This window comes from Coregonus clupeaformis, chromosome 27 (genome assembly GCF_020615455.1).
Source record: "Coregonus clupeaformis isolate EN_2021a chromosome 27, ASM2061545v1, whole genome shotgun sequence".
NCBI lineage: Eukaryota > Metazoa > Chordata > Actinopteri > Salmoniformes > Salmonidae > Coregonus > Coregonus clupeaformis.
This window is the reverse complement of record NC_059218.1, coordinates 21,354,151-21,375,195: the sequence shown is the minus strand read 5'-3', so window position 1 is coordinate 21,375,195 and position 21,045 is coordinate 21,354,151. Positions and strand designations below refer to the sequence as shown.

Here is a 21,045-nt window from a genome sequence, read left to right as displayed (position 1 = left end):
TTAGCATTTTCATTAGTTTATGTTACTGTAGACTATATGTAAAAACACAAAAACTATTTTGTTTGTGGGGTGCCTTTGTTACAACTTTGAAACAGAAAACATATGTGTTGGAACACGGTAACAGTTTCTTTTTATAACGACAAAATAAAACAAACGTCCCAACCACCAAAACACACAGCCAGCAAGATGCACGGTCAAATGGTGAAAACATCAGTAGCCTTAACATCATTCTAAGCGCCAAGTGTGCTTGATAAATAGTGACAATCTGCACAAAAGCAATAATGGCATTAAAAGTTCAGGAGAAAGAACAAACAAAATGTAATTACTGTAAAATTGACTGTGTCCATAAAATGTAGATAGTGGGTATGGGCTGGAAGTAGAGGCCTAGGCGTTGTTGTTCACTAGTTTACTCCAAGTGGGGAAAGGGTGGCGGGGTTGGAAAGTAATAAAGGGAATAAAAAATAAATAATGGCATTAAAATCAATGTGTCGATATGACAGCAGTCAAAAATAGTACATTATTGTCAGCTCGCGCTTACATGGTGTGCGTCTTCACGCAATGGTATCAGTTCGAACATGTCCATGTCACATAAACAACGAAAGCTAGTGAGTGCGTCGCTGTTTTTTGTTTGAGATGTAGGGTCTGCTCTCTGTGATGACACTTTGTGCTGTTAATCGGCCCGTAGCTTTGTCACCGGCTTGTTCTATCCAAACGGTGCCGTCCCTTCCTATATCCTGTCTCACTGGATCGTTTGGTGGTGGCGCGGGCACCAAATCAATATGCTCCGTTCTGGATTTTTTGCGCTTAGGCCTCGTAGGTGTAGGTTCAGGCTGAAGCTCAGAATCAGAAGAATAATCATCAGAGATGTCAAGATTAATTTCTTCCCCACCATCTGAGTCGTTTTCATTCAGATTTTGTAGCAACGCTAGCGCAGAATTTGCATTGTGAATCCATTCATCTTGGTCTTCTTGCCATTGAAACTTACGTACGCTCTCACTGTGTACTCCAAGTAGGCCAGAGTAGGGCTGTTACGGTGACCGTATTACCGCCACACCGGCAGTCACGAGTCATGAAGTCAGTCAAATTCCACGTGACTGTTTAGTTACTGTAATTAGGCTTCTCCAAGCTCTGATGCTGCTGATGGTCATAAGTAGCCTACCAAACTTGCTAACTGCCTGGTACTCAGCACTCTATTGTCCCTCTAACATCAATGCAAATGTAATTGAAAATCTAATCTAATTATTATTATTGTTATTAATCTAACACTTCTTGAGAGCCCATGAGCTCGTGTTGCGCAACATTTCTATAGGCTACACAATTGCGTGAGAAAACAGAGTGATGGCCGCTATTAAAAAGAGGATCCCATCAGCTTTCTATAGGCTAGGCCTACTATATTTATTTCTCAACTTTCCTAATATTAAGCACAATGCTTCTCTTTACAACAGGAGTATAGCCTACCTGGCTGGCATGAAAATGAACCACGGGAAAAGCATCCTCCATTCGCTATTTAAGTGCAGAGATGACATGTATTTCTTCCCTGCCCCTCTTTCGAGACAGGTGCATGATAATGGTCCATTATTACATTTACATTTTAGTCATTTAGCAGACGCTCTTATCCAGAACGACTTACAGTTAGTGAGTGCATACATTTTCATACTGGCCCCCCGTGGGAAACGAACCCACAACCCTGGCGTTGCAAGCGCCATGCTCTACCAACTGAGCTACAGGGGACTACTTGGATTCGGTGGACTGATATGGGCTACATACCATTTGGAGATTATAATTAGAATAGATCAATACAATAGAATGGCTTCCCATAATTACTGTAACTTCTTCGTTGTAATATCCCAAACGGACGTAGCAGTTTCACCAATTAAGGATTCTAGCTTTAATGTTGTTGTGAAATAATGCTTGTCTGCCATGCCCTGTATAATTGAGTGTGTATGATCTTCCAGACCACTAGGTCCATTTAGCAGAAAGTGTAGGGTGTATCAGCACTCTCTCTATATATTATGACCAATGAGGGACCACCTCAATCACTCTTTACTGCCTTAAAGCCCCAAGCTGTGCTGTTATTGAGTGAGACCAGTGGCAGCTGTCATTAGTAAAGTGTGTCTGTGTGCGCACGTGGTTGTTCATGTGAGTGTGTATGCGTCCCTGTGCTGTCTTAAGTCCTTTTGTCTCTTACGCCTTTCTAAAACATATTTTGACTTTCAATTGCTGTGACAATCTGCTTATACATTTACAACAAAAAATAACAATTTGTTCTATCATCTTCTATCTGCCCCCTCCCCTAGTGCTGTTGTAAAGAACAATAGCATGATTCGTTTTACTGATGGCAGGCCCAAAATGTCCTAGTTTTGAAGCAGAGCAAATGGTTTGATTGCTAAAGCACTTGAGTGGCCAAGAACCCTACTTATTGGGGGGCCTCTCTCTAAAACAGTCTGAACAGGTCTGCCTGCCTGCCTGTCTGCTTGTCTGTCTGCCTGTCTGCCTGCCTGCCTGTCTGTCTGTCTGTCTGTCTGTCTGTCTGTCTTTCTCGCTCCTTTATTTGTCACTGTCCTTCTTCTCCACCTTTCACTCACTCCTTTTCACTTGTTCTTTCTCCTCCTCTATCTTTCAATCTACTCTCTTTCTAAGTGACTCTTTCTCCTTCTCTCTCTCTCTTCTCACGCTTACTCTCTCTCTATCTCTCTCTCTTTTTTCTCTCTCACTCACTCCATTAAGTGAGTGGGTCTACCTTAGGGTGGTAGTCCTGTTCTGTCCCTGGTGTGTTTACACCTTGGTAGCCATATAATGACTTATTTTTGAGCTCTCCCTGTGTGATCCAATGAACAGACTTGAGAAGATTGCAGATGATGATCACTTCCCACACACACAGTACATTTTGCTATTGTATCGTCAGGCTGGGCAATTTCAATGCCCAGGGTCCACGTTAAATGCCCAGAGTCCACGTTAATATAGTCCTCGTGATCACTGTCGTCCTCTCCTCCCCCATCATTTGTTCCTGTCTCTCATCATCTTTCTTTCCCCATTCTATCGTTTTCTCTGTCCTAGACACGTTCCGTAAGACCTGATCGGATTCAGACCCAGTCCGATCCGAGTGAGGGAAGCAGCAGAAAAGTCCATTTTTAAGCTACTTTATTAACCAGAGCTGATAAAGTGCGAGGGAGAAGAGGTAGAGAGGTGTGTGTGTAGGCTACTGTGAGTGTGAGCGAGTGACACGGGAACAGGGAGAAGGGAATGAGAGACAAGAGACTGCAACCAACCAAGCCGACTCGTGCTATAGTAGACTTATAGCTGCCATAGTTAGGTTATTTATCATCCAATATGATTACGTAATATCCGTCTTACCTAGGCTAATTGAGGCTGCATGCGCTTTTTTGTCCTGAACAGTTACAAACAATAACAACTCTGTTCAGAATATAAAGTAGCAGCCTACCTGTTGGTTGTTGAAGCCTATTTTAATTCCATAATTTATGACTGTAGTCTATTGCCACTGTGATTAATTATTATTAGCCAACAACGACAACAAGCTACACGCGCCATACTTGTGAAAAGCAAAGAGCAGCAGCTTAAATGATACAATGTATCTCTCTCTCTACTGCAGCAGTCACGTTCGGATCTATGTGGGTCCTTCTGGACAGGTCAGTTAAAATTACACATTTACATTTACATCATTTAGCAGGCGCTCTTATCCAGAGCGACTTACAAATTGGTGCATTCAACTTATGATAGCCAGTGGGACAACCACCTTTTTTAATTTTTTTTATGGGGGGTGGGGGAAGAAGGATTACTTTATACTATTCCAGGTATTCCTTAAAGAGGTAGGGTTTCAAGTGTCTCCGGAAGGTGGTCAGTGACTCCGCTGTCCTGGCGTCGTGGGGGAGCTTGTTCCACCATTGGGGTGCCAGAGCAGCGAATAGCTTTAACTGGGCTGAGCGGGAACTGTGCTTCCGTAGAGGTAGGGAAGCTAGCAGGCCAGAGGTGGATGAACGTAGTGCCATCGTTTGGGTGTAGGGTCTGATCAGAGCCTGAAGATAAGGAGGTGCCGTTCCCCTCACAGCTCCGTAGGCAAGCTTGGTCTTGGAGTAGATGCGAGCCTCAACTGGAAGCCAGTGGAGTGTGCGGAGGAGCGGGGTGACATGAGAGAACTTGGGAAGGTTGAATACCAGACGGGCTGCATCGTTCTGGATAAGTTGTAGGGGTTTAATGGCACAGGCAGGGAGCCCAGCCAACAGCTAGTTGCAGTAATCCAGACGGGAGATGACAAGTGCCTGGATTAGGACCTGTGCCGCTTTCTGTGTAAGGTAGGGTCGTACTCTGCAAATGTTGTAGAGCATGAACCTGCAGGTTCGGGTCACCGCTTTGATGTTAGCCGGAGAACGACAGGGTGTTGTCCAGGGTCACGCCAAGGTTCTTTGCACTCTGGGAGGAGGACACAATGGAGTGGTCAACCGTGATGGCGAGATCATGGAGCTGGCAGTCCTTCCCCGGAAGGAAGAGCAGCTCCGTCTTGCCGAGGTTCAGCTTGAGGTGGTGATCCGACATCCACACTGATATGTCTGCCAGACATGCAGAGATGCGATTCGCCACCTGGTTATCAGAAGCGGGAAAGGAGAAAATTAATTGTGTGTCGTCTGCGTAGCAATGATAGGAGAGACCATGTGAGGAATGACAGAGCCAAGTGATTTGGTGTATAGAGAGAATAGGAGAGGGCCTAGAACTGAGCCATGGGGGACACCAGTGGTGAGAGCACGTGGTGCGGAGACAGGTTCTCGCCACGCCACCTGGTAGGAGCGACCTGTCAGGTAGGACACAATCCAAGAGTGAGCAGCGCCGGAGATGCCCAACTCGGAGAGGGTGGAGAGGAGGATCTGATGGTTCACAGTATCAAAGGCAGCGGATAGGTCTAGAAGGATAAGAGCAGAGGAGAGAGAGTTAGCTTTAGCAGTGCGGAGAGCCTCCGTGACACAGAGAAGAGCAGTCTCAGTTGAATGACCAGTCTTGAAACCTGACTGGTTTGGATCAAGAAGGTCATTCTGAGAGAGATAGCAGGAGAGTTGGCTAGAGACGGCACGCTCAAGAGTTTTGTAGAGAAAAGAAAGAAGGGATACTGGTCTGTAGTTGTTGACATCGGAGGGATCGAGTGTAAGTTTTTTGAAGAGGGGTGCAACTCTCGCTCTCTTGAAGACGGAAGGGACATGGCCAGCGGTCAAGGATGAGTTGATGAGCAAGGTGAGGTAAGGGAGAAGGTCTCCGGAAGTGGTCTGGAGAAGAGAGGAGGGGATAGGGTCAAGCGGGCAGGTTGTTGGGCGGCCGGACTTCACAAGTCACAAGATTTCATCTGGAGAGAGAGCGGAGAAAGAAGTCAAAGCATAGGGTAGGGCAGTGTGAGCAGGACCAGCGGTGTCATTTGACTTAATAAATGAGGATCGGATGTCGTCAACCTTCCAAAATGGTTGACGAAGTCATCCACAGAGAGGGAGGAGGGAGGAGGATTCAGTAGGGAGGAGAAGGTGGCAAAGAGCTTCCTAGGGTTATTGGCAGAGGCTTGGAATTTAGAGTGGTAGAAAGTGGCTTTAGCAGCGGAAACAGAGGAAGAGAATGTAGAGAGGAGGGAGTGAAAAGATGACAGGTCCGCAGGGAGTCTAGTTTTCCTCCATTTCCGCTCGGCTGCCCGGAGCCCTCTTCTGTGAGCTCGCAATGAGTCGTCAAGCCACGGAGCAGGAGGGGAGGACCGAGCCGGCTGGGAGGATAGGGGACATAGAGAGTCAAAAGATGCAGAAAGGGAGGAGAGGAGGGTTGAGGAGGCAGAATCAGGAGATTGGAGGGAGAAGGATTTAGCAGAGGGAAGAGATGATAGGATGGTAGAGGAGAAAGTAGCGGGAGAGAGAGAGAGCGGGCGAAGGTTGCGACGGCACATTACCATCTGAGTAGGGGCAGAGTGAGTAGTGTTGGAGGAGAGCGAGAGAGAAAATGATACAAAGTAGTGGTCGGAGACATGGAGGGGAGTTGCAGTGAGATTAGTAGAAGAACAGCATCTAGTTAAGATGAGGTCAAGCGTATTGCCTACCTTGTGAGTAGGGGGGGATGGTGAGAGGGTGAGGTCAAAAGAGGAAAGGAGTGGAAAGAAGGAGGCAGAGATAAATGAGTCAAAGGCAGACGTAGGGAGGTTAAAGTCACCCAGAACTGTGAGGGGTGAGCCATCCTCAGGAAAGGAACTTATCAAGTTAATTGATGAACTATCCAAGGGAACCTGGAGGGCGATAAATGACAAGGATGTTAAGCTTGAATGGGCTAGTGACTGTGACAGCATGGAATTCAAATGAGGAGATTGACAGATGGGTCAGGGGAAAAAGAGAGAATGTCCACTTGGGAGAGATGAGGATTCCTGTGCCACCGTCGCGCTGACCAGATGCTCTCGGGGTATGCGAGAACACATGGTCAGACGAGGAAAGAGCAGTAGGAGTAGCAGTGTTTTCTGTGGTATTTGGTAATCCATGTTTCCGTCAGCGCCAAGAAGTCGAGGGACTGGAGGGTAGCATAGGCTGAGATGAACTCTGCCTTGTTGGCCGCAGAACGGCAGTTCCAGAGGCTGCCGGAGACCTGGAACTCCACGTGGGTCGTGCGCACAGGGACCACCAGATTAGAGTGGCAGCAGCCACGCGGTGTGAAGCGTTTGTATGGCGTGTGTAGAGAGGAGAGAACAGGGATAGACAGACACATAGTTGACAGGCTACAGAAAAATGCTACAATAATGCAAAGGAGATCGGAATGAAATGAACTAAACATCTGGGAAACCGAGAGAGTGGGGCCTCCCTCACTTACATTTCACTGAAACACTCAAATATAACTCTCCCAACTTCCACTTTAGAAATTATAATTGTTGTAAACTACAGCGGTTCAATGTTTTCTAGGAATAGACTCTAACTTCGTTTATTCAGCTAGCTAACTTGGTACAGTATTCTTCCGTGAAAACCGTCCAGGGCACCGAATCCTATGACGCCATAGCTAACTAACATGCCAGCCTCCAATAACACGGTTTAGCACCAATACTCGGTTACAACAAACCACCAGTGTGTTAACACGCCAAACAGATCATTCGTGTCCGTGTCTAACGTTGTGTAAAGTTTTGGGTTAGTTTTGACAGTTTGAGTGAGTACGTTGTCAACTTATTCAGCCAGTTAGTTAGCTAGAATAGTTAGCATACTAGCTAGCCATTGCTCTCTGCCAACGAACCAACCCCTCCTCCCACGGCACGAAACACACAGAGAGAGCCAAGCTAACGTTAAACTAGTCATCCATGTCCCGAATTCCCTTGAATGACTCTGGTTACCAGTATGTAAAAACAAAACCCATACCCGAGACCCGTGACAATCATATCAGATCTGACCCAGACCTGTGAAATTATTTGGAATTCTGGTTCCGGACCCACACGAGTCCCGGATCGGGTCTTGGGTATTCGGGTACAGGTGGATCCGTGAAGACCTCGATTTTAAACTACATCCACACTGCACTGTAGCCAAACTTTACCTATGAGGTGTTGAATATCTGGGAATGGTAAGCTGAAATGTGGTCATACGCTTCAATACACTCTACTACTCTTTCTCATACAGTGTCATACCCCATCTCATCCTATGCCCCCCATCTTCAATACAGTGTTAATGTCTACAAAATGTACCTAAAACACTGTCTCAGCCCCCTCTCCCTGCCTGCCTCTTCCTTCAATCACTCTTCCCTCTGCCTCCTCCCTCGCTCATCTGCCGCGCTCCCAGCCCTGCTTCCTTGTCTGCCCTCCTTCTCTGTCCCCCGCTCCATTTGATTCTCCACTGCCCCTCGCTCTCCCCCGCTCTCTTCCTCCCACCGTATTCTTTCTCTCCTCCTCTGCTCTCCCCAGCTGTGCCTCACAGTACAGTAGCTTTTCTCTCTCACACCTAGACACACAGGGGAATCACTCAGCACATCTTTGACCTCTTCTTCTCTCTCTCTCCCCCCCAAGTGGAAGCTCTGACTACTCTATACCTCTATAACTCTAGACCTTTTCCTCTCTCCTATAACAACCACTCTTCCCTTTCTCCCTCTAGTCAAGCAGAAGCTATGATGTCAATATATACTTTACCTGACCTCTTACCTCACCTCTCTTACTCTCTCTTTCCCCCCTCTCTCTCGCTCTCCCCCCTCTCTTGGTCTCTCTCTCTCCCCTATCTCTCCTGCTTTCTCTCTTCCCCTCTCTCTCGCTCTCTCTCCCCCCCCTCTCTCTCTCTCCTGTAGCCATGCAGAAACGATTCTGTCTGTATGCTGTACCTGACCTCTGTCCATCTCCATCTAGCCAAGCAGAAGCTGGAGGACCGTCTGGCTGCAGCCGCCAGGGAGAAGCTGGCCCAGGCCTCCAAGGAGTCCAAGGAGAAGCAGCTGCAGGCGGAGAGGAAGAGGAAGGCAGCGCTGTTCCTCCAGACCCTCCGGAACCCCCTTACTGGAGAGCCTGAGATCAGACGGCCTGACGAGACCCCCGCCATGCCTGAGGTATGGAGGCATACACGCACACACACTGTGGTGGTGAAAGTCCCAGTAGGGATGAGCCAGGCATAGATGTCCTGTTCCTAATGGAGTCTCTTAATCAACCTGTGGGAGGAGCAGAGTGTAATTGGCACAGCTGACAGTAATGGAGACTCTGCTGTGTGTGTGTGTGTGTGTGTGTGTGTGTGTGTGTGTGTGTGTGTGCGCGTGCACGTGTACAGTACCCACTTTACTGTAGGTTCTCTGTCACTCACACACTTTCTAAGACACCACATCGATCGTGTCCGGAGCAATCAAGCAGGGAAACGAACATGCACAGATACCATCATCAGTAATATATACACACAGCCTGAAAACACACACACTGTGGTAAGTTTGAGAGATTAAGGCCAGACTTGGGGTCGGTCGTTTTGCTCTGCCACGTCTGAGTAAGTTGTTGTGGATCGATGAGGGGTGCTGTGTTGGGACTACTCTGCCGTTGTTACTGCTGCTGCTTGTCTGCAGTCTGGGCTTTAATGATGGATACTGGCGGAGTGGTTATCAGATTTATCCTGCTGTTCCTCTGAGTTTGAAAACACCTACACCCAGTCGGTGTCCGTGAGAACCGTGTGTGTGTGTGGGCATCTGACTGTGTGATTGTGAGTACATAGAGTAATGGCGAATACATGGAAAATGTAAATGAGTCGTCGCAATCACAGTGTTTGTATCACACACCCCACTCCTTGTCTCAACGGGTGGATACCTGCGCTCCGTCCATATTAGCATGAGCATTGGGTTGAAATCTTGGGAATTAGACGTTGTTTTCCCAGCCGTTGAACGCGTGTGTGTAGGCCTGGAGGAAATGCCTATTCTCCCCACCTAACAGAAGAGAAGTTCCTCAGTTATGTTTCAATCGTCTGTGTGAACTCCTCTGCCTGTCGGTTAACTTTCCTCCATGGTTCCTCCCACAGGCTTAAGAAATTAGATTTACACAGGCGTTTGGGAAATATGTACTTTTAGATCCCTCATTTTCATAAGTGGATATCTCTGTCCGCATCCGCGAGCTATAGTGCATTTTCAATATGAATCTGGCTTTAGATCCCTGGCTCTCCCTTTAGGCATTCCACTCCATTGCTGCCTGGTTCCCCCTTCCTCTCTATGTCTAAAGCAGCTCCAGTATTAAGAAACGCTTACCATCTTTATATCTATCTTTAGTTTCAGTCCTCTCTCTCTCTGATGAGATGGGCTGTGTCTGTCTCTTCTCTCTCTCCTCCTCTCCGCCCACCCTGGAGGTAAGTGGCATGGCCCACCCTCCCGTCCCGTCGTAAGCAGCTAACGTCGTAAGCAGCTAACGGCAGCAGTGAAAGATGCCCAGACCGGTGGGGAGTTTACGACCCACCACCACATTTCACGACTCCCCCATTTGTCAGAGGGATTCACCGCCATTGATTTACAGCGCCTGTCTCCAAGGTTATTGCCACAGCAACAAAACCGGGAGCCGACGGTGCTGTTGGCATCTTGTCGTTGTTGCGCTGCGAAAAATAAAACCCTCATTTATTTTTCCCATCAATGTGGCCTATCAGGACTGACTGGCAGAGAGGCTGTGATTAATGCAGACTGGGATGTGTTCATACCTGTGTACCTGTATACTTTTACTGGCTGCTTTTACAATGGAGATGTAGCTTTTAAAACTCTTCTCAGGAGGAGTGTTCTCAAGCAGCCAATCCCCTGCTGGGATTTTAACCTGCTACTACTTTTGTGACTAGCGCACCTCCTCTGACTGCTGCCGAACACTTTGACACATCTGTGAGTCGTAACTCCAATGGCACAATAGGGAGGTTAAAGATGTTTCTATCATTTTAGCCTGTGTTTTTGACAAAGCGTCAAACTTTCTAAGTTTTTCCAACTTATTCTCAGGGCTCCGCTTGCCTCTATCCTCACCCTTTCTGTGTTTATTTTGCAGAGATCTCTGTGTGTTTACAGTGTGGAGGGAGAGATGAGCATGTGCTGTTCACACAGACTCCGCTGTGCGCTGCGGGCACTTTGTTCACAGTGAGTTTACAGCAATTCATGGCTTGTTTGTGAGTCCATCTAAGCGTGCAGCGAGAGTGACCGTGAGACGGAGAAGCTCAAAGGATTCTCACAAAAAAGGGTGAATAATTAGAATAAAAAAACTATTCCTCAATAGAGCTACAGTGCCGTGAAAAAGTATTTGCCTCCTTTCTGATTTTCTCTATTTTTGCATATTTTTGATACCGAATGTTATCATATCTTCAACCAAAACCTAATATTAGATAAAAGGGAATCTGAGTGAACAAATAACACAACAATTGCATACTTATTTCATAAACAAAGTTATGCAAAACCCAATGCCCATGTGTGAAAAAGTAATTGCCCCCTTACACTCAATAACTGGCTGTGCCACCTTTAGCTGCAATGACTCCAACCAAACTCTTCCTGTAGTTGTTGATCAGTCTCACACAACGGAGGAATTTTGGCCCGCTCTTCTATGCAGAACTGCTTTAACTCAGCAACATTTGTGGGTTTTTAAGAATGAACTGCTTGTTTCAAGTCCTGCCACAACATCTCAATTGGGATAAGGTCTGGACTTTGACTAGGCTATTCCAAAACTTCAAATTAGTTGCTTTTTAGCCATTTTGATGTAGACTTGATTGTGTGTTTTGGATCATTGTCTTGAGGCAGCAAAGCATCCCCCTACCATCACCATGCTTGACCATTGGTATAAGGTTCTTACTCTGGAATGCAGTGTTTGGTTCTCGTCAGGCATGAAGGGACCCATGTCGTTCAAAAATACTTTTGACTCTATAGAACATTCTTCCAATAGTATTGGTGATCATCCAGGTGCTTCCAGGTGCTTTTTGGTAAACTTGAGTCAACTTTTTGGACAAGATAGGTCCCATTTTTTTGTTATTTGTAAACTCATGTTCCATTAATACAGTGCATACGGAAAGGTTTCAGACCCCTTTACTTTTTCCACATTTTGTTACGTTACAGCCTTATTCTAAAATTGATTACATTGTTTTTTTCTCTTATCATTCTACACACAATACTCCATAATGACAAAGTAAAAACAGGTTTTTTGACATTTTTGCAAAATCATTAAAAAAACTGAAATATCAGATTTACATAAGTATTCAGACCCTTTACTCAGTACTTTGTTGAGGCACCTTTGGCAGCGATTACAGCCTCAAGTCTTCTTGGGTATGATGCTACAAGCTTGGCACACCTGTGTTTGGGGAGTTTCTCCCATTCTTCTCTGCAGATCCCCTCAAGCTCTGTCAGGTTGGATGGGGAGCGTCGCTGCACAGCTATTTTCAGGTCTCTCCAGAGATGTTCGTTCGGGTTCAAGTTCGGGCTCTGGCTGGGCCACTCGAGGACATTCAGAAACTTGTCCCGAAGCCACTCCTGCGTTGTCTTGGTTGTGTGCTTAGGGTCATTGTCCTGTTGGAAGGTGAACCTTCTTCCCAGTCTGAGGTCCTGAGAGCTCTGGAGCAGGTTTTCATCAAGGATCTCTCTGTACTTTGCTCCATTCATCTTTCACTCGATCCTGACTAGTCTTCCAGTCCCTGCTGCTGAAAAACATCCCCACAGCATGATGCTGCCACCACCATGCTTCACCGTAGGAATGGTGCCAGCTTTCCTCCAGACGTGACGCTTGGCATTCAGGCCAAAGAGTTCAATCTTGGTTTCATCAGACCAGAGAATCTTGTTGTCTCATGGTCTGAGAGTCCTTTGGGTGCCTTTTGGCAAACTCCAAGTGGGCTGTCATGTGCTTTTTACTGAGGAGTGGCTTCTGTCTGGCCACTCTACCATAAAGGCCTGATTGGTGGAGTGCTGCAGAGATGGTTGTCCTTCTGGAAGGTTCTTCCATCTCCACAGAGGAACTCTGGAGTTCTGTCAGAGTGACCATCGGGTTCTTGATCACCTCCCTGACCAAGGCCCTTCTCTCCCGATTGTTCAGTTTGGCCGGGCGGACAGTTCTAGGAAGAGTATTGGTGGTTCCAAACTTCTTCCATTTAAGAATGATGGAGGCCACTGTGTTCTTGGGGACCTTCAATGCTGCAGAAATATTTTGGTACACTTTGCCTCGACACAATCCTGTCTCGGAGCTCTACGACAATTCCTTCGACCTCATGGCTTGGTTTTTGCTCTGACATGCACTGTCAGCTGTGGAACCTTGTATAGACAGGTGTGTGCCTTTCCAAATCATGTCCAATCAATTGAATTTACCACAGGTGGACTCCAATCAAGTTGTAGAAACATCTCAAGGATGATCAATGGAAACAGGATGCACCTGAGCTCAATTTCAAGTCTCATAGCAAAGGGGCTGAATACTTGTGTAAATAAGGTATTTCTGTTTTTTATTGTTAATAAATTAGCAACAAATTCTACTAACCTTTTTTTTGCTTTGTCATTATGGGGTATTATGTGTTGATTGTTGAGGACATTTTTTTATTTAATCAATTTTAGAATAAGGCTGTAACGTAACAAAATGTTGAAAAGGGGAAGGGGTCTGAATACTTTCCGAATGCACTGTATAATATTAGGTTTTGGTTGAAAATCTGATAACATTCAGTATCAAAAAATATGCGAAAGTAGAGAAAATCAGAAAGGGGGCAAATACTTTTTTACGGCGCTGTATGTCCCAAAACATAACACCACCGTTGTTCCTTTTCTCCGCAGGGTAACGCCGTGACAAGTGACACTAGGCCACTTCAAAGTGTAAATAAGATTCAAAGAAAGTGTTTGATGTTGGGAGTGTCCTTCCACAGTGGAAATGCTGTTTGTCAGCTCCCTCTTATGTGAGCCCAATGGGTGACGTCCTTGCTTGGGGACACGGACAGTCACCTGTTCAGCCAGGTGGCGCTGGGAGGAGTCCTGTCATGGCCGTGCCCTCTCTGTCACTCTGGCCAGCTGTGCTGTGACGAGATGGGGGTGTTGATGGACCTGGACAGGACATCAGGGCTAGGTAATATTGATGAGGATAAGTTGTGTTCAGGCTACAGGAGTTTGTTGAACTGCTGTTGTGCTTAGTCAGGTGTCCCTGTAATAGTTAGTTAGAGACCACTGGATGCTTTGTCTGTGTGAGGTAGTGATCTGAGCTTAATGTACTCTATTGTGACTCCACTACAAGTATATGTATTGTTTTCCTTTGCCTTAACGACGTCATAGACTTTGCATCGGTGGCTCAGTGAATGATGAACACCACATCTCTTAGAATAACTGTTCGAGAACACTGTAATGGCACTAATAACCCTTTCTCCTAGCCAGTGGAACAAATGGTGATTGTTGTTGTTTCACAGAGATATCCTTACTGCCAGTCGCTCTTTTGTGACGTGTTGCTGTGTTGTCGCCGAGTCTAGTTAAGTGTATGTATGTATTTTGTCTAGTGTGTATTGTGTCTAGTGAATGTTGTGAGTTGTCATGAGGAGCGGTGGCGGTTAAGCTAGTTCAGTGTTCCATTATGAAGACGCGGCACCGTGCGTGCTCCCCACCGAAAGAGTCAACTGTCGATAGGGCTCAGCAGACGGAGCACTATCGAAACACAGAAAGAGATTGCATTTCATCTGGCGTTAGGGCTGACAGGAACCCATCAGGAACACAGAGAAATTCTGACTGGCTTTAGCAAGGGGCTGCCAGGGAAAAATAGAGGAGGAGAAATAAAGAGAGCGAGAAGGAGAGGAGGTGAAAGAGAAACGTATGAGTCATTTTTAGGAAGAGGAAGAGGTAAGGATGGGTTTTCTAAATAATTTCACTATTCAAATAGTATCATTCATTTTTGTCGGATAGCCGGATATTCTAAATACATGTGTTATTATTTTTTACAGTTTTAACCTAAGCAATGCTGCGTGGGAGTTAGAGGCTGGCGCTCTATTGCTGCAGCTACGGATGGGGCAGTTTGTAATGTATGAGATTGGAGCGAGCAGACGGAGGAAGAGCGTCACGCCAAGGCAACTCTGCTACAGCCTAGACTAGCTAACTCGTAGCAGCCACGTTATTTATAAACCCATATATCAGTGCCTGTCTTAACTGGAGTAGCCTAGAGAAGCTAACTAGCTAAGCTAGCTAGGCTCATTGAGGCCACATGCTGCACTTTCTCCCGAATTAGTTGTTGTTTAATCTGTTTTTAAAGGTAATTTTACTGCACAGCACTCTCCAATGTCTTCTGTTCATCCTTGACCCACATACACTACATGACCAAAAGTATGTGGACCCTGCTTGTCGAACATCTCATTCCAAAAACATGGGCATTAATATAGAGTTGGTCACTCCTTTGATGCTATAACATGTCATTGTATGCTGTAGCGTTAAGATTTCCCTTCACTAGCCTGAACCATGAAAAACAGCCCCAGACCGTTATTCCTCCTCCACCAAACTTTACAGTTGGCACTATGCATTGGGGCAGGTAGCGTTCTCCTGGCATCCGCCAAACCCAGATTTGTCCGTTGGACTGCCAGATAGTGAAGCGTGATTCATCACTCCAGATCCTGATCTTAGACTTGTGTGCGGCTGCTCGGCCATGGAAACCCATTTAATGAAGCTTCCGACGAACAGTTCTTGTGCTGACGTTGCTTCCAGAGGCAGTTTGGAACTCGAGGACAGACGATTATTACGCACTACGCGCTTCAGCACTCACCGGTCCGTTCTGTGAGCATGTGTGGCCTGCGACTTTGCGGCTGAGCCGTTGTTGCTCTTAGACGTTTCCACTTCACAATAACAGCACTTACAGTTGACCGGGGCAGCTCTAGCAAGGCAGACATTTGTTGAACTGACTTGTTGGAAACTTATGACGGTGCCACGTTGAAAGTCACCGAGCTCTTCAGTAAGGCCATTCTACTGCCAATGTTTGTCTATGGAGATTGCATGGCGGTGTGCTCAATTTTATTTTATGTCAGCAACGGGTGTGGCTGAAATAGCCGAATCCACTAATTTGAAGGGGTGTCCACATACTTTTGTATATATAGTGTATGTGTCAGCCAATCAGAGCGTGGTCTCCCCATGGTCTCCGCTGCCAACTGGGCTTTCTGTGCTCCCTACCATACTCTCTTCAATGACCCCGCCCAATCACATCTGTCATTTATTATTCCTCATCTGTTCTTTTTTAAAGTTTTAAAGTTCACTCAGAAGCACCGCTCTGGTTCCAAGAAGTCGTCCTTTCTGCGCTGTAGCCCATTGGCATGATGGTAGTTTACCATCATATTAAGATATGTTAAAAGCAGAGTTCAGTTCTTACTTTCTAGTATTTTATGTTATTGAATGAATGATTATCTGTCAAATGAGACAAGTGATCTTATGGCCCATTAAAACATTGGCAAAGCTACAGTGAACCATGTGATTAATAACAATTTGATGGATAATTGTCAATGCCATAACCTATTGAAGAGGAGAATATTCATTGTGCATACTGTGTATTCAATGGTACATGTTTATCAATGGGGAAATAGGTTCAGCATTTTAGTTCCTAGAACCAAACGTCATGGCGAGTCATGTCAACTTCTGCTCCCTGTTGGGTGGCGTAAGTGAGATGCCAGGTTGTCTCTCCTGCCCCCGTCCCAGAGAACAGGCTCTGTTCTTGGATAACCCAGCTTATGTCCCCCCCTCTCCTCCTCCTCCTCTGTGGATGGATATCCCTGTCCGTAACGTAATACCCTGTTAAAGACCAGATCCTGCTGCAAGCTTAGCACGGATTGAAAAGGCTTGAACAGATTACAATTATAAAAGCAGACCTTCAGACAACACCAGTACCTAAACCCTCTATTCTCCATCCAGCCGCCTACCATCCTGCCAGCACCTCAGCCAAACGAGAAACACCAGATCCAGATCTCTAAGACTCTTTCTAGTTTCTAATCAAGAAACTAAGAAGTCCCTAGACCGCATTAGCCAGAGACGCCTGACAGAACACTTAGGGCTCTCGTTCTCTTCATCAGAGTGTTTTATTGTACTCTGCTGTGAGGATTTAATTTTATGATTGGATAGAGCACGAATGAAAGCGTGCAGAAAGAAACCAGGAGGCAGCAGATGGAGAAAATTGACACAGGCCTATTTTCTTTTTTTTCTTTTTTTTTCTCTCTCTTTTGTTCTCTCCTCTGCGTAACTAAATGGCGGGAAAGTTGCAAATAACTGAGGGATCGATAGTGCCACAGGAAATGAGGCTATCGGAGGCTGTTTGGAGCATTCAATCATGGGCCAGCCTCTGCTCACTTTAATTAGTTTATAAATAAATTCAATTTTGGAGATTTAAGAGCGCTCTCTGCTCGTACCCTGACCTAAATGGAATAAATTGGACAGGGATTAGTTCTCTTAGCAGAACACTGAGTGTGACCTCGGCAAAACAGTTATCTTGCACAGGGACAATTTGCCATGAGAAAGAAAGAGGGAGGGAGAGAGAGAAGGCCCAGATGTTGGGCCCCTCCCCAAAAAGCCACCAAAATAGCAGATTTTACTGCATATGCTGAAATGTGGCTATCACTGACTCTACTCTCATCCATGTTGTGTTGTTATTAGTGTTTGAGGCAGGGGGGAAGCACCTTGCAAGCCTTGTTAGCTATTTACTCAGATGTCCTGGTGCTGAAGCTGCCTGACACACGGAGGGCATCTCCCCCGAATGCTCTGGCATTTACAGATTTTTTTTGTTTAGGCTACATTTGAATCCCAAATTGTGACAGATCAGGCTTTTAGTCAGTCTGTTTACTCAAATGAATTCAGATTTTGCAAACAGACCATGTGTGATGATCAAAGTCGTATTTTCTGGTCCTACTTTTCACCTTGAATGTACTCCATTTAATTAAGGAGTGTGTGCATGTGCGTCCTAGCCAGCTGGCCACAGTGCACTCTGTGCTCGCTGATGAATTGAGTCATAAATCGTTCAGTGGACGGCCACATCTCCCACTCCCCTACCCTTTGCTTGTATTGATTTATTTATAGAATCAATCCCAAGCAACAGGTTCATGAATATTGATGCCTTTCAATCTAATCTCGTAATTGATTGTGTTTGATACATTCTAACTCGAACACACACACACTTTCGGTAAATACTGTGTGTCTACTTACGTGACGATGTTTCGGTAGAAGTGTGTGTACGTGGGTGTGTATCTGCCTGTCTTTGTAAGTGTGTGTGTGTGTGTCTCTAGCTCTCTCTCTCTCCCTTTCTCTCTGCCTCTCTCCCTCCATGCCCAGCAGCCCTACTCACTTCCGTCAAGAGCTGCTGTGATGTGAGCTGCTGTGAGTGGTAGCTTTCTAATTGATTGGGCTCTTTGTCTCTGTGCTGACATCCTCTGTTCAAAGGAAGGGCCTCTCTCCTGGGAGCCCTGTCGCTCTCCAGCAGGTAGCTCAGCTTCTTTAAAGGGTCTGCCGGAGCCCAGCCAGAGCCCAGCAGGGCTAATTGACGTGATTAGAGACAAAACTGGGGTGGAGAGGTGAACCGCAGACACCGCTATGCTACTGCCACTTTATTCCTCTCACTTGCTCTCCTTCTGTCTCTTTCCTTCTCTCTCTCTCTTTCTCTTTCTCTCTCTCTCTCTTTCTCTCTCTCTCTCGCTCTCTCTCTCTCTCTCTCTCTCTCTCGCTCTCTCTCCTGGCTACAGCGGCTCTCTGTTGGCCTGTGTGTATCTGTGTGTAGTTGGGCTCTGTGTGGAGCGGTATGAAAGGGATCATTTGATGTTTTATGTTGATATTTGAATATTTACCTGGCCTGGCCCATAGTCCCCCACTTTCCAGGCACTCCAGGGATAAAGGGTGCTTTTCTAAGGGAGCCTGTCAGGCGGACAAAAGCACCCAATCTGCCGACTTTGTTCTGCAAAATCGCTCTCATTTGCCCAAGTAAAACGGTTAATGATTTCCCCGCTTGGCCATATAATTTACACATAATTGCGCATTAAAGTTTTTTGGGAAATTGTGAAAGCTTACCAGCACGCCCGCTTCTCTTTCTAATTGGCTTTCAAGCTAAATTTTGATTATGGCTTCTGTGATTGCCCCAGCAGTTAAATAATCAATGCTTGTGACATTTGAGCTCCGTGACCCATTAAGACAGGCCTGTATGGAGACAGAGAGGGAGGGGACGTGAGATTGAGACTGCTTTTAGCTAACGCATAACTGGAGATGGGCTTGCTTTTTTTTTGTCTATCTATTGTCATACAGTAGATACTATAAAGTCCTATAGTCATCACCCTGCTGTCCATATGGAATAGAATGACTGACTGTCAGATTATAGTTCAGGGATTACATTACATATGTGTATTTCTCTCTACTGCCAGCAGGGAGTGGTCTCTCTCTCTTCCCCCCCTCTCTATCTCCCTCTTTCTCTCTCTCTGTCTCTGTCTCACTCTGTCCACCCACTCATTCCCTCTCTCTCTCATATGGTCACTCTTTCTCTCTCGCTCTCGCTGATAGCCAGGGTTGGCTATTACCCGACCATAAGCATGCAGCGGAGTTTAAAAACGCAGGCAGGCTTAAAGGAGCTGGCAAATCCCCTCATCATCTGGCGACCCCAATCAACTTGCCATGTGGTGACGGGATGCTGAGAGAGAAGAGAGGGGAATTGACCTAAAGCTGCCTAGTCAGATTACAGCTCCAGCAGGCCCAGACCAGACACAAACACTGCACAGTCACAGGCCTCTTCTCTTGATTCAAGCCCCTCTGTCTCAGCTCCACTCACTTAGACAGGGGTGATGTCTCGTGCCCAATTCCCATAAAGTATGCTCAACAGCAGGGTTTTTGTTTTCTGTGGCAGTACAAGCTAGCCTGTATCCTGAAGAATCAGAACTCAGTAGTTAAAGTGAACACTGGTCACTTTAATAATGTTAACATACTGTTTCACCCACTTTATATGTATATACTGTGTTCTGTCAGCAACGGGTGTGGCTGAAATAGCCGAATCCACTCATTTAAAGGGGTGTCCAAATACTTTTGTGTATATATAGTGTATTTATATTCCGGTCTCTGACATTGCTCGTTCTGACATTTCTTTAACAAAATATATATATACATACACTACCGTTCAAAAGTTTGGGGTCACTTAGAAATGTATCTGGAGCATCAGCAATTGTGGGTTCCATTACAGGCTCAAAATGGCCAGAAACAAAGAGTTCTGTTTGGGATTGTTAGGATACAGTGCTGTGCGTGTGTGTGTGTGGACGGCAGTTTGATTGCCTTGTTTTCCCTGGCTGTCACAGTTTGTGTTTATAGAGTTCTGTATCCACCCTATCCTCCTCTCACATTCCACAGGGACGCTCCCAAACACACACACACCTCTAAACTCTGAAACACCAGGAGAACCGCAGGGTCTAGCCCATTATTGCTTCAGCCAATTTCTTGCTGGTGTAACAGAAGCCGTCACAGAGTTGGCCACAAGTGTGAATTATTGATTGATTATAGAGCCAGAGCACAATCTTCAGATGTAGTTCTGTTTACTTGTAAACATATTGAGTCTGTCAAAGCCAGCTAATTAAAGAGTATTAAGAGTGGATGGCAGAGCTTGAGCCGTCACTGGGTGGGATGTGTTGCAAAGTGCAGGCAAAGTTTTGGGTGCTTCAGAGTTAGTGGAGTGGCCCAAAATTAAAGTATGGCAACAGGCAAGGTGACCTGGAGCAGTTTGTTTGCACACAGAGAGTTGTGGATTCTGGCTACACTCTCTCTCTCATCGCCCTCTCTCTCATCGCCCTCTCTCTCTCATCGCTCTCTCTCTCATCGCCCTCTCTCTCTCTCATCGACCTCTCTCTTTCTCATCGCCCTCTCTCTCTTTCTTATCGCCCTCTCTCTTTCTCATCGCCCTCTCTCTCTTTCTCATCGCCCTCTCGCTCTCTCATCGCCCTCTCTCTCTCATCGCCCTCTCTCTCTCTCTCATCGCCCTCTCTCTCTCTCATCGCCCTCTCATCGCCCTCTCTCTCTCTCATCACACTCTCTCATCGCCCTCTCTCTCTCATCACACTCTCTCTCATCACCCTCTCTCATCGCTCTCTCTCTCTCTCATGGCCCTCTCTCTCTCTCTCTCTCATCGCCCTCTCTCTCATCGCCCTCTCTCTCTCTCTCTCTCTCATCGCCCTCTCTCTCTCATCGCCCTCTCTCTCTCATCGCCCTCTCTCTCTCATCGCTCTCTCTCTCATCGCTCTCTCTCTCATCGCCCTCTCTCTCTTTCTCATCGCCCTCTCTCTCATCGCCCTCTCTCTCTCTCTCATCACCCTCTCTCTCTCTCTCATCGCCCTCTCTCTCATCACTCTCTCTCTCTCATCGCTCTCTCATCGCTCTCTCTCATCGCTCTCTCATCGCTCTCTCTCATCGCCCTCTCTCTCTCGCTCATCGCCCTCTCTCTCTCTCTCTCCAGGCAAGGTGACCTGGAGCAGTTTGTTTGCACACAGAGAGTTGTGGATTCTGGCTACACTCTCTCTCTCCTCTCTCTTTCTCATTGCCCTCTCTCTCTTTCTCATCGCCCTCTCTCTCTCTCATCGCCCTCTCTCATCGCCCTCTCTCTCTCTCATCGCTCTCTCTCTCTCTCATCACTTCCTCTCTCTCTCATCGCTCTCTCATCGC

General features: G+C 46.4%; 1 protein-coding gene across 3 annotated transcripts in view; it reads left to right on the top strand.

Annotated features, from left to right (window-relative positions):
* Nucleotides 1–21,045, top strand: part of LOC121541621 (splicing factor, suppressor of white-apricot homolog) — a 132,648-nt gene that overhangs the window by 94,743 nt on the left and 16,860 nt on the right. For all 3 annotated transcript variants that reach the window (XM_041850780.2, XM_041850779.2, XM_041850781.2), the window contains exon 13: nt 8,333–8,526. In XM_041850780.2, coding sequence (XP_041706714.2) covers nt 8,333–8,526 — 194 coding nt within the window. The remainder of the gene's footprint in view (nt 1–8,332; nt 8,527–21,045) is intronic.